At 39.6% G+C, this 14,380-nt stretch overlaps 1 protein-coding gene across 33 annotated transcripts in view; it reads right to left on the minus strand.

Annotated features, from left to right (window-relative positions):
• The window catches only part of VPS13B (vacuolar protein sorting 13 homolog B), a 729,842-nt gene that overhangs the window by 47,737 nt on the left and 667,725 nt on the right, over window positions 1–14,380 (minus strand). For all 33 annotated transcript variants that reach the window (XM_085021978.1, XM_085021986.1, XM_085021974.1 and 30 more), the window contains 6 exons: window positions 6,222–6,485; window positions 5,482–5,565; window positions 5,129–5,304; window positions 4,553–4,723; window positions 3,999–4,200; window positions 2,369–2,557 (listed from right to left, as the gene is read on the minus strand). In XM_085021978.1, coding sequence (XP_084878104.1) covers window positions 2,369–2,557; window positions 3,999–4,200; window positions 4,553–4,723; window positions 5,129–5,304; window positions 5,482–5,565; window positions 6,222–6,485 — 1,086 coding nt within the window. The remainder of the gene's footprint in view (window positions 1–2,368; window positions 2,558–3,998; window positions 4,201–4,552; window positions 4,724–5,128; window positions 5,305–5,481; window positions 5,566–6,221; window positions 6,486–14,380) is intronic.

Here is a 14,380-nt window from a genome sequence, read left to right on the forward strand (position 1 = left end):
AAACAGATGCCCCTTATCTTTCTCAACATAAAGAACTCAGCACAGCATTCCTTGTCTCCTCCTCACGCTTATCCTGGCAGCTCTCGCACTGAATGTGTACATGGACCAAGGGGAGTTTGGAGAACTACAATCACGATGATGATGATGAAAAAAACCAGTAACTGACCCTCATATATTGTGTTCATGTGCTCTATCTGTTTAAAGTACTTCATGCATATTATCTCACGGGATCCTCACCACACCCACATGGGTAGCTACTATTATCCCCATTTTACGGAAGAGGAAAAATGAGGCACAAAGAGGTAAGCAACTTGCCCAAGGTTGCAAAGATAAAGGGGGTTGGAATTGGAAATGATGCAGTCTGGCTTCCCTGTGCTGCTCTTAACGACCACATGTATCATCTCCCTGTCCTACCATGTTGTACGAGAAGATACCCATCTAGGAAGCGGTGACATCAGGACAGGAGTTCTCGAAGTGTGGTCTGGGAACCCTTAGGGGTGGTGGCTTTGAGATCCTTTCAGGGGTCCCAAGGTCAAAATTAATTTTATAATAATACTACAATGCTATTTGTCTTTTTCACTCTAGTTTTCTCAGGAGCGTACAGTGGAGTTTTCCAGAGGCTATATGACCTATGACGTCATTGTTTTCACAGCTAACAAAATGTATGTTTATGAATTCCTGTGTTTAAAATGTTCTCTCTTTTAAGACTCACAGACATGGAGAACAGACTTGTGGTTGCCAAGGCAGGGGAAGTGGGATGGACAGGGAGTTTGGGGTTAGGGGAAGCAAACTATTACATTTAAAATGGATAAGCAATGAGGTCCTACTGTACAGCAGAGGGAAATGTGTCCAATATCTTGGGATTGACCGTGATAGGGGATGATATGAGAAAAAGAATACATATATGTGCATGCCTGGTTCACTTTCTGTACAGCAGAAATTGGCACAACATTGTAAATCAACTATACACCCTGCCCCCCCCCAACAAAAGCACATTAAACAATAACAAAGTCTAAATTTTTTTCTCTGTTTTAATTTCTAACTTAGTAAATATTAATAGAAATAATCCACATAAACAGAAGGTTTTTGCAGGGCCTCAGTATTTTTTAAGAGTGCAAAGGGGCCCTAAGACCAAAAAGGTTGAGAATCACTACTAAAGAACAATGAGAGATAATTGTATTTTCTAAGAGTTCATTCCTTCATTCACTAACATGTATTCACATTTGCTCTGGCCACTTGGTGAGGTGCTGGAGGTACTAGGTCTTGGACTGTATTTCATAACTATTTCCCCAGGTTTTGATGGTCGTTCTCAGCTTACAACTGTTCAACGTAGGGTGATTCACGCTTACAGCTCTTTGCCACTTACACCCATGTTTCAGTGTTCTGGCCGGCAGACCATAAACATGTGTTGCCCAGACAACTTTGAGGAAATGGATACCAGTCTTGAATACTGAAGACCTACTTCTTTATATCACAGCAATTTATTTTTTAAAAGTTACCAAATGACCCTAACTTTTCTCAAGAGGGTCTTCAAAGATGCCTGTCAAAATCTAACTTCTGCCCCAGAGAAAGGTCAGGCTGAATTATACTCTCCTGATGAGGAGATGAGGGATCCCTTCTTATTCTGATTTGGGACAGTGAAAATAATGAAGCACAGTGTGTGATTTCTACATGGTACGCTGTGATATTGGACTTTCACGCATGCAGTTAAATGTGATTTGTTACTATGTTATTTAGCTTAATCGGTATTCACATACTACTTTGGAAAAGATTTATGTTGAAAAGCACACACCACTTGTACTTAAAAAAACTGATTACATATTTTTTTTGTATTCATATCTTTGCAAACATGGGTCTCAATCCCCTGTTCAAGAATACAACTCCTTCGTATCACATTGGTTCTACAGGAAAATCAGAATTGATGCACATCATTTTGCTCAGGATGTCCTTTCCAGGAGTAGAACCTTGGTTGCAGGAGATTTTGTCCTTTCACTCAATACTCAGAATGTAAGCAACTCTACTTCCTGATCTAAAACAAGGAAGCCAAGTACAATTTGTGGCTCTTTTGGAATAAGTTCATTTTTCCCCTGCATACAATAAATCAAGTGACTGCTGAGTGTTCTGAAATAGAGTGGTTATTGGATAAATTATGTGACACAGCTTTTATCACTGGCAAAGGGGGTGGGGAAGAACACTGTAAAAGAGAGAGGTCTAAGAAATCACAGGTTTCACTGGTATAAATGGTTTGGGACAAGAAACACCTAAGAGAGATTAAAAATGAAAAGGGGGCAGACTCATTTCAGATAGGTTGAGGGGATGGCATGCCATCCCCCTGCCTGCCCCTGAGCCACACAGACTCTGATCCTACCTTCTGATGCCCTGGGAAAGCGCCAAGTGTTATTTCAGCATCGACAAACCCTTCTTCATCCAGTGACACAACTTCACCATTACCTCCATCTTTCCACTTTGGAGATGTCAGGTTATGGACCAGTTTAATTGCTACCGACTTGTGCACAGTGTTTGTATTTGCCCAGTATATTCCAATTTGAAAAGCTTCCTGGAAAAAATAATGCCTCATTATAAAGTATTTTTCTTTTTTTTTTTTTTTTTTTTTTTTTGCCTTTTTGTCTTTTGTTGTTGTTGCTGTTGTTGTTGTTGCTATTTCTTGGGCCGCTCCCGCGGCATATGGAGGTTCCCAGGCTAGGGGTTGAATCGGAGCTGTAGCCACCGGCCTACGCCAGAGCCACAGCAACGCGGGATCCGAGCCGCCTCTGCAACCTACACTACAGCTCACGGCAACACCGGATCGTTAACCCACTGAGCAAGGGCAGGGACCGAACCCGCAACCTCATGGTTCCTAGTCGGATTCGTTAACCACTGCGCCACGACGGGAACTCCTAAAGTATTTTTCTTAACTTTGATATTTTTACTTCAATTCCTAGGAATTTCATATATTATATAATAGGTCTACTTAGGCAACCAAATCCCTTTAAGATTTTTTTCTTTTTTTGTAGTTGCAACATACATTTTATTTTAGTTTCCAATGCTTTCTTTCATTCACAATGGAATTCATATTTATGGAAGGAGGAAAAGACCTCAACCCAAACTGTGACTACCCTGTAAATACCAAAGGCTTACAATCTGAAGATTTCATTTCATTTGACAAAAGAATAATATGTAACATCAGGTATATGGAGGTCAACATTCCAATTCCCTAAGGTAATATTACATTATGTTTATAAAAAAAGGAAAAATGCAATTGAATAAAGATGTTTATAAACTGGAGTTTTTAAAAAAAAGACTCTCAAATTGTTCCCTATAAGGAAAACATTTTATTTGGGAACTCCTTGTACTCTACTTTCTTACAGATTTATGTGCCTTCTTGAACTGGGGTAGCCTTATCTAAAAAGTTCTCTTGTGATGGAATATAAAACCTTCCTATGAAATTCCGTTTTACAATCAGGTTTTTCCTCCTATGTTAGTAATGATTCTATGTTGTTATTTTTGAGAGTGGGTAGGAGTCCATGATTATGGACTGGCAAGTCCACTTCTAAAGGAAAAGAGGCCTTGGCAAAAATAGTTGTTCAGAAATCTTTAATTCTTACCCATCTTGCAAATCTCAGAGAGTTTCTGTAAAACCCCCCAAAACATCTAGGGTGTGAGTTAGCACAGAATATGGCTCTACATTCTTAACATACCCTGAGTGGGCCAATCCTAATACTTGTCAAACACCCTGTACACAATGGAAATGAGAATGTAACTAGTATGAGTTATCAAATGTAATGATAATTCAAGCATGAATACTGCTGATGGGGAAAAAAGACATCTGAAATGTCTCTGAATATCAAAGAACATTCCATACGCCTTATATATGCATCTAGGAGGGAAGTTTTCCACAATGGATTCATTCTGTTAAGAACATAAATGCAACTTCAAATAAAAGCTAGTTGTTGAAAGAAAGGAATTCATATTAGTTTTTTAAAAAAGTTATATAGTACCTGAAAATTAGGAGGGATAATAATTTTGCCAGCAGGAACCTGTAGAATAATCTTCTCTCCCTCAAACAGCCAGAGGTCCCACTTGGACTGATTGATAAGCAGGGCCCAGGGTAGCAGTTCTATCAACAAGGTCCTCACATATGGCTTCCAGGCTGACAGCTTCACTCGCATCGGGCTGTCCCACTGGCTCAGCTGCTCATTCCTATGCCAAATACCACATCCAAGAGACTCAATGAAACATGATGACTTCTGGATCCATGAAGTGTGTTTAAGGATTCCAGACACACAACGCTCCTGTATGACACCTCTTCACACTAGAGTCATGCCTTGCTGCATTTGCATTCAGGAGAAAAGCTTTTCATGCAATTATGTTCTAGATTAGGAATGAAGCAATCTACAGAATACATCTATTAGGTGATAAAAGGTCAGAATCTGGCATATATATACAAATATCTTTTTAAAAACATTTTTATGGTATCTAACATTTTTGGGAATGGTTGTTCACTCCTTAAAACTGAGCAATGTTTGTAGACAAAGACTGCTGGAGAACATACCTGTCAGAATCCTTTTTATTATAGGGCCACGTGGGTTGAAGGGACTTTTCTGGCCCATAGAATTCGTCGAGGATCTGATTAACTGTCCCTCCTGGGTGTATCTTAGTGGCTATTTGCTTAATGAGGGATGTTGAGATGGGGACGGCACAATGTGATGGATCATCTTCTTCTCTAGAGAACACAAAGAAAAAGCAAGAGTGATTATCAGATGTATTATAAACCAATACTTTTTCGTGAGAATGAGTCAATGTTTGATGATTTGGGGATGATGACACAGTTTTAGAATAATCTGGGCTGTGGCCTCCCCCTCCCCCCCAACGCCTGTGAGGTTCATCTCTTGCTCCTCTACAGAAATGATGTGTCAATTAAATGTTCTGATCATCCCTCTGATTTATTTCTAAAGGTGCTGAATTTTATCTATAGAATATGAGAATACCAGACAGGGCAACTTTAAAACAACATTCTCCTAAGATAAGAAATCATACGAAAACCCTCTATCCTCCCATTTCCCCTCAGTGGGACAAGGTTACATTTCTACGGAATCTCTCTTGGAAGATATAAGGACTTTCCCAGTACCTTGCTTGAAATGTTAGGTGATGTACAAGGTCAGGTTCTATGTTTTGCAGTGGTTTTTCCTGTCCTTTTCCTGGAATAACTTGTGTTTCACTCAATCCAAGACTCCTTTTCTCCAAATGTATGATAATGGGGTCTGGAAGATGACTCCTCATGATAAAAAGAGGGCTGAACACAATCTATAAAAATAAAAGGACAGAACAACTTTCATATTTGCTTTGTTGCAGTATTCCAGCTGTTCGATGCCGAAACAAACTTGTAATAAATCTCTTCCCTGGGTCACTCTGACCTTAATTTATTTCAGAACAGGAAAGGTCAGAGTCATATACCATATTTTAGGATTGCAAAGCACTTACCATTCGCTGTTGCACTTGAGAACTGGGTTCTAAAGTCAAAACTGTGCACCAGACATAAATAATGGAACTGTTTGAAGATGGCACCTGCACATGAGATAGAAAAGGGTCCTATTAAATACTAAAAAGTTTACTAATTAATCCAAGTGAGACACAGATATAATATCTGTCTGGAGGATACAGAAAGCCTAATGTTAGAAAAAAAGCCACGTTAAAATAACCAAGCAAAATCAAACTTCATTGTGGCCTAACGTGAATGTGCAGTGAGTCAAGGAGCCCAATTCGTTCCATAAGGATGAAGGGATGTGTACGCAGAGAGATTGATTCAAGAGTCAGTGGGAGAATGAAAGAGATGATTTGTCCTTTATGGGAGTGAATGTGATGGCAGAGATGGAGAAAGAGATAAAAAAGTAGCAGATCATCAAAAAGATTCTCAAGTGGGGGGGACACCCTTTATTCCCTCCCATCCCCCCAAAGCCCTGGTACATCAGAATCTTTTTCAGGATGTAACCCATCTCCATCTGGGAGGGTTAGAGTCTTGGATACTGGAAGTGATTCAACTGTGTGGTCGTGGGATGGGGAGGAGGGAGTTTGAGAAGTGATATTCAAAGCCTTGTTATATTACTCCTCTCTTTTGTACATGTCACTTATTAATAAATTGAGTGGGGGTGCTGAGTAAAGAACATAATGAGAAATTTTAAATTTTAAAGCCGCACCATTCTAGATGGTACTACTTCTCATACCTGAATGACAACGCTATACTCAGGGGCCTTGGATTCCAGGCACACGTCTCTCGACCAGTCTTCATCTCCTTTGGCCCTCACACACAACTCGGTCAGTTCACTGTTTTCGAGTATGTATGAAGGCAATTTCTGCTTGGCTGTGAGGCAGTCAAAATGTTCTCGAACCACAGCTTGTCCGTCTTGACCAATGTAATGCTGAACAACTTTTAGTTCTATACTTTGAGACAAGTAACTACAGATAATCTGTCTTCCACAGATGATAATCTAAAAGACAATCAATCAATCAATCAATGAGACTTCATCAATTCAGATTCCATGCATTGGAAATAGAGGCATACCTTGGAGATACCACAGGTTTGGTTTCAGACCACCACAATTAAGCAAATATCAAGATGAACCCAGTTACATAAATTTTCTGGTTTCCAAGTATATATGAAAGTTCTGTTCACACTATATTGTCATCTTTCTGCCCCGGAATGCAGCAGCTTGATGTGGGATCTCAGTTCCCAAACCAGGGACTGAACTCGAGCCATGGAGGTGAAAGTGCTGAGTCCTAACACTAGACCATCAGGGAACCCCTTACTGTAAACTACTGAGTATGCCAAGCATTTTGCTTTAAAAAACAAAAACAAAAAACAAAACAATGTAATACATTAAAAAATAATCTTTTTGCTAAAAAAATGTTAACCATTATCTGAGTCTTCAGTGAGTTGTAATCTTTTTGTAATAGTAACATCAAAGATCACTGATCACAGACCACCATAACAAATGCAATAATAAATGAAAAATATTGCTAGAGTTACCAAATGACACAGAGACATGAAGTAAGCAATTGCTGTTAGAAAAATGGCTCTGAAAGACTTGCTCCATGCAGGGTTGCCACAAACTTTAAATCTGTAAAAATGCCATATCTGTGAAGTGCAATAAAGCAAAGTGCAATAAAACAAGATACGCCTTATGTAATTGTTCAGACGGAGCAAACTGTGCTGATTTTCATGGAAAGAAAATGAAATCATAGGCTTATTTAGAGAGTATGAGAAGAAAAAGAGGCTTGGAAGGAGAGAAGGGACTTTGCTCTGGTCATGAGGCCTTTGCAGGACTCAACTAGTATAGGCAGGATCCATGCCCAGCTAGAAATACCGGTCATGTGCTTGAGAGTGAAGGAGAGGCTGGAGATAAAATACTGGTGAAATAAATGCCTTGTAAACGTGCAGACAGAAAGGCACTTTACCTGGAAAAGTGAGTAGAGGCTCAAGCCCAGTAACTGGCCGACACTTCAGGACAGACTCAGGGTGAGAAGCCAGGGAAGGGGCTGGAGAAGAAGGGGGGTGGAGGTAAATCAGGAGAAAGTGGCCTTGCTGAAGTCACGAGAGAAGAGACTGCCTGGCACGTGTGGTCAGTGGTACCAAACAATGCAGCAGCCATAATGGAAGGTGACTGTAAACAAGACTTCAGCTCTCATAGCTGAGAAGACAGCAGTGATCAATCTATTCCCTGAGGCTCATCTCCAAGGGTTTACTGAACTCTTCATGCTAGATGAGATCTCTGTAGAGACGCCTCATACAAACAACTTTTAACACAGAAGCCCAATGATATTTTATTTTATTCAGCTTTTTCCTAAAGTGTAGAGGCATTTATCTTTATATAGCACACAGAATTATCCATTAAACACATGGATTATTTGACTTTTCATCCAGCTAAGAGTATAGTTCAGAGTAGGCTTTAAGAAATCTCTCTTAAATTGGTGGAAATTGCAAAGATAGAGGAAAATTTATTCCTATGCAGTGAACACTTTTAAAAAATCAAATCCTTCTGCATAGGAATTTTTACCATGATTGAGGAAGACAGAGTTTTCACATACTGGATTTCCTTATTTGTAATATTTTTCTAGATTTTAGAATAACAGTAAGCATACATCTATAGCATATTTACAGGTCTCAGGACATGATGGTTAATTTTACGTGTCAGCTTGAATGGGCCATGGGGTGCACATATATTTTGGTCAAACATTCTCTTGGTGTGTCTGTGAAAGTGTTTCTGGATGAGATTAGCATTTGAACTGCAGACTGAGTACAGCAGATTGCTCTCCCTAATGTGGGTGGGCCTCACCTGACCAGCTGAAGAGCTGAAAGAACAAGGAACCTTAACAAGAGCGGGCTCCTCCTGCTTGGCTGCTTGAGCTGGACATTGGTCTTTCTCAGCCTTTGGACAAAGACTGAACCATCAACTCTTCTTGCTACACTAGCCTCCTGGCTTTGTGACCGGAACTACACAACAGCTCCTCTGGTTTTCCAGCCGGAAGATGGCACATCTTGGGACTTCTCAGCCTCCATAATTGTGCGAGCCAATTTATAATAAATCTCTCTTTCCCCTTCTCTACGTACATATACGTGTGTATATACGTATGTGTACATGTATACGTGCACACACACACCACTGATTCCATGGTTTTTTTTTAGGGCCGCACCCATGGCATATGGAGGTTCCCAGGCTAGGGGTCGAATCAGAGCTGTAGCCACTGGCCTACCCCACAGCCACAGCAATGCCAGATCTGAGCCGTGTCAACAACCTACACCCCAGCTCATGGCAACACTGGATCCTTAATCCGCTGGGCGAGGCCAGGGATGGAACCCACATCCTCATGGATACTAGTTGGATTTGTTACTGCTGAGACACAATAGAAACTCCTGATTCTGCTTCTTTGGAAAACCCTAATAGAAAACATTTCCACAAATTATTTCTTTTATTTTCACAGCAACCGATTTATACAATAGGTGTCACAAGAACTCCTTGTCTAAACATGGAAAAAAAAAGGCACAGAGATGTTGAATAACTTGCCTGATGTTACCCAAGTTGTCTGGCCCAGAGTCTGTCTTGACAGTCACCCTGATGGTATCTCCTAAAATTAATATCTTACTAATTAAGAAAACATAGAAACAATAAGAAAGGGAAAAAAGGTTGCCCACCATAAGGGCAATGTGGCAGAAACCACTGGTCCATGGCAAATAGCTGGTCCCTCCTTTTCCCTGGCTATTAAAATCTTTGACGTGGTTTAGGTCTCAAAAACCAGCACACTACTCAGGGATGGTCAACACCTCCCATGGCCCCTGGAGGCTGTATCAGTATTGGTACAATCTCATCCTGGTAATTCCATTCCCCTTTTGACAATGATTTGTTTAGGGGTGAATACGGAATTTTGTTTTGGCTAATAATATAAAAAAGGACAACTGCTACAAGGCTTGGGGAAATTTTGACTACTTGATAATAAGGGAGACAATTGAGAAGAGAAAACCTTGCTTTTTTTCTGCCACGGAAGATGCTACGAGAGGACAGAGCTTTTGCAGCCGTCTTGAGACCAGGAAGGCAAATTCAAGAGGACAGCAGAGAAGCAGGGACCGCACTGAGTTGCTTAATTAACTAACCAACACTGAACCTGCCTCCTTCCTCTCTGTTACGTGACATAATAACTAAAATAGGACCAACAAGAGTACTGCCTCATTAACGTCCTGTGAAGATCAAAAAAACTATTTTGTAACTTCAAGCTGAAAGCATCCTAACTGATACATGTTCCTGTTATTAGGAGTAGTTTGTAACTATAACTTTCAATAAAACTATTATTTACATAATATGAAGAACTATTTATGAACTATTATTTACCCCAAACAAATCTGCTAGGTTGAGAGACCAAAAATTTAAGTCATTGTTGTTTTCAACTTACATTATTTGAAAAGTGAAGATTAGGATTTTCTTTCTTTTCTTTTCTTTTTTTTTTTTTTTGCCTTTTTAGGGCCACACCTGTGGCATACGGAGGTTCCCAGGCTAGGGGCTGAATTGGAGCTACACCTGCCCTGTCAGCCTACACCACAGCCACGGCAATGAAGGATCTGAGCTGCGTCTGTGACCTACACCGCAGCTTACGGCAATGCCAGATTTTTAGCCCACAGAGCGAGGGCAGGGATCGAACCTGCAACCTCATGTTTTCTAGTTGGATTCGTTTCCGCTGCGCCACCATGGGAACTCCTAGGATTTTCTTAAGCATTTATTTTCCAACTACCTATTACTTTGATTTTCTTTAGAAGGAACACATCTGTAAAAACCAAGCTGTACTTAACTATTTCATTTCCCCTAGATGCTTTGGCCATTATAATCTATGGAAACAATGTTTTAAAAATAACACAGACCATGCCAGGCTTTCTTTAGCATCTGGGGGTTGCTAGATTCTCCTGATAAGCCTTCTGATGCCACCGCATTGCCTAACGTTGAGTAAACATCTGAAAGCTCTGAGGCAGTATTTAACTCTGTTCTCTTATCCTGGCTGTGCCCAGGCCTGGCAATGTGTGCTCACTGCTCTTGCTTCAGAACCTTTGGGCCCCATGAGATTTAGGAGAGAATTTGGCTGTCTCTCACAGAAACCACAGAATCTCTGCAACCATCTGGGACTCACTTTGTTTAAAGACAAAGATCCTCTTGGTGGGTTTTTAGTTTCATTTTCAACGAAAAAGCCTGTTAAATAGGCTTTCAAATTTGATCAAAAAGAAAACCCTTAAAAGTGGCCAGGGAGGAAAGGCTACTGAGTGGAAGGAAAACCAAGATGGCTCCTCGTTGGGCTGGTGCTGCTCACGGCTGCTCCCACGCGGGGTTCAGTGAGAGCTCATGTCTGCTTTTCTTCAAAGTGGCCACACTTACAATGCCGTGATTTTGAAAATTATGGTTAGAATTTCAAGATTAATTTATCAGTTGAAGACAGCTACTTAATTTTTTTTGAAATGTAGGGTTTCTCTTTAATACACATTTCCAGGTTTCACACTAATTCCCTTCTTTTTCCAAAGCCACAAAGATGTGTACTGAAGATAGCCACATATGATTTTACTTAGCAGGTTTCAGAACTCTTATTAGATCAGTGCCAAGAAGAATAGTGATATTAAAGAATAACTCCAGAGCACCAGATGCACTGGAAAATGATATCTTAACCATGATGAAAAGTGTATGTAGAAAGATACAAATATGTATACATACATACATTTACATGTACACTTAAGTTTTAGCGTGGTAAAGCTTTCCTCAATGAAAGGAAAGAAAACATGGAAGCAAATATGTGTACGGGAGTAGCTGCATAATGCACAATATTCCTGAGAAGTTTTATGTGTGGTCAGTTTTCACTGAATTGGAGAAACGAGAGAGGGAAAGGAGAGTTAGGGTGCAGATAACTAATGTCATTGTTCAAAGAAGCTTTAGCCAATTCTCCACTGTCCAGTGGCACATTAATGTGGTGAAGATACATCAGGGAGCTGCACACACTCACCTCCACAAACGGGGCTTGGCCATCAGACAGCTGTGGTTTGTTGCCAATTTCCAGGCCCAGGTGGGGTGGGGGAGGAGGAAAGAAGCCAAGATGTAAGGGAGGCAGGGATCTAGGAAGCTCTTCTAGAAGCTTGGTTCCTATCTTCCCAACCTGGCCCACTGTACTTGAAAGCTAATCTGAATGTTAGTTAATCTACCCTGAGCTTAAAAAAAAAAATCCATTTTAAAAAGAAATAATATATTTGTGTGTGTGTGAGAGAGAGAGAGAGAAGGACAGGGAGTTGGGGGAAAAGAGAGACAGATGAAAAACTGAAAGCACTGACTAGAAAGGTTTTTCACAGCTTTGAGACATATTAGTTAATCCACCATGACCTTAAAAAAAATCCAATTTAAAAAGAAATAATATATTTGTGAGAGAGAGAGGAAAAAAAAGAGACAAAGAGACAGACAGAGAGTGGTGGAAAAGAGAGAGAGAGAAAAAATCAAAAGCACTGACTGGAAAGGTTCTTCACCACTTTGATACATGCAGCAGGTGGTTCGAGGCTGCCTGGTGGTCTGTTGAACCTCATATTACCTGGGTTCCATATAAACCATTTTCCACTTGCTTCATTCTAGGTTAAATGAATTGCTGTTTCTGTGTTCCACTTTTCCCTAAGTTTTTTTAAATGGCCCTAATACAGAGCTGAGTCTCATTTGATGATGACAAGAAATGCTAAAACTCAAACTATGAGTTATGTGTGTACATGCCTTCTATGATAGTGGGAATGTAAAATGGACCTTCCCAGTTCCTGGGGGAGAAGAAGACACTTCCTTTGAAAAAGGTAAGTGTAATGTGAGTGCAGCTTATGCTCCCATTATTGCTCTCCAAAGGGTCCTTTCCTGTTTGGCTAGATCTCACTTTTCTTTCTTTTTCTAAAAGTGTATCTATTATATTAGGGTAGAAGCAGAGAAAAGTATGAGGCATTCCCAGCGGAAAATGATTATTAACATTTAACAGTACAAACGACATTTGGAAAAGCCCTGAAATGTGATTCGGCACCAGATGCCTTAAAATCTACAGACCTGACATTAACGGGGAGAGTGACTAAAAGAATTCCTTAAACTTCAAATGTATTAAAAAAAATTTTTTTTTTAGTTCTGATTGGAACCCCTCATAGAAATATTTAAAACTGAAAAAATGCTAATGGTTTGAAAAACTCAGGAAATCAGCAGGAGTTTTAGGATAAGCATCTATTCAGTTATTTAAAAAATTAGTGTAGCCCCAACAAGACTCTGGTAAGACAAAACAATGAACTTTGTCTAAGGAATAAAGTACATCTCTTTAGTTTGGGAATATGCATCAAGCACCACAAAAAATGTTCATACCCTTTGCACAGGTAAATTTTATAGCAATTATTTTAAAGATAGACTCAGAAATTTGGACATATAATAATATACAAAGATACCTAAATATTTATTATAGTGACCAACTGGAAACTAAGTGTCCAAAACAAGGAAATGTCTAAATGTGTTTTAATATACTGTAAGGCAAATCACTATACCACCATTATAGGGATAATTTCAGGAATTTTAAATAACATGAGAAAATAAGCATTATATATTGTTAAGTGAAAACAAGTTGAAAAACTATAACCACAATCAGATCTCAAGTATCTACATGGAAAAAAAAAGAATAGAACAAAATTTACCAAAGTACTAACAGAATATATTTTTTGGGGTGGTAAATTTATGGGTAATTTTAATTTTCTTCATTAGGATTTTCCATATTTCCAGATATATTTTTATAATAGTTAACATAAAAATAAGTGTTAACTAATATTTATTGAGTGCTTTTCTTTTACAAAAGGACTGTGAAGCATAGAGAAGTTAAGAAATTTGCCTATGGCCATATAGGTAGTTAAGTACTAGGGATGAGAAATCTTTAAAAATCAGGGGGAAAAGGTAGGTAAAATTTTGAGAGAATTAAAAAGAAATTATTTTTCACGATCAACTTATTCATGGTATACCGTTGCAAGAGTATCTGCTCAGGGGCATTGTATATATTAATTTATCCCTAAAATTTAATATCATTTCTTCAAAACAGACAATATCTATGGCAAGAATGAGGCATTTAATACAGTAACACAAAAAAGTCCACCTGGCATTACACATGCCTTGAAGGAGTTCATTATTGTAACTAAACTAAAGTTTACTGGGTTATGACAGTGGGCCAGGCGATGTTGTCAGCACTGTACATATACAAACTCATTTAATTCTCGAACTTGCATCATGAGGAAGGCGCTATTACTGTCTCTATTTCACAGATGAGAACAGGGATTCACAAAGGTTCAACAATCTGCTGACCATCACACAGCTAGCAAGGGGGTACAGGCAGGTCACTGTTGACCTTAACCTACCTTCAAAACATTTCTCCACCTCTATCGAAGGACCCAGCCACCCCACTGATTGGTAAACCTTCTAGCAACTGGGTGCTAAAGAGGCGAATGAGTTGGGAAACTCTGGACCAGAGCTAGGGTGGTCCAAGCACCTGAGATCTTGTTAGAAATACAAATTACCATGCTATGCCCAAGAGCTACTAAATCGGGAACTCTGGGGGGTGGGACCCAGGAATGTGTGTTTTAACAAGCCCTCCAGGGGATTCTGATATATATTCAAGTTTAAAAACCCACTAGCCTTGAGGGATAGAAACCAAGGGGAAATATGAACTCCCCTCATATTTTTATTTATTTATTTATTTTAATTTTTTTTTTTGTCTTTTTGCCATTTCTTGGGCTGCTCCTACGGCATATGGAGGTTCCCAGGCTAGGGGTCGAATCGGAGCTGTAGCCGCCGGCCTACGCCAGAGCCACAGCAACGCG

Source organism: Sus scrofa, chromosome 4, assembly GCF_054392235.1.
Source record: "Sus scrofa isolate SSC_HxYL_T2T_F1_AM1 chromosome 4, Sscrofa_HxYL_maternal_Yorkshire_Landrace_v2.0, whole genome shotgun sequence".
Classification (NCBI taxonomy): domain Eukaryota; kingdom Metazoa; phylum Chordata; class Mammalia; order Artiodactyla; family Suidae; genus Sus; species Sus scrofa.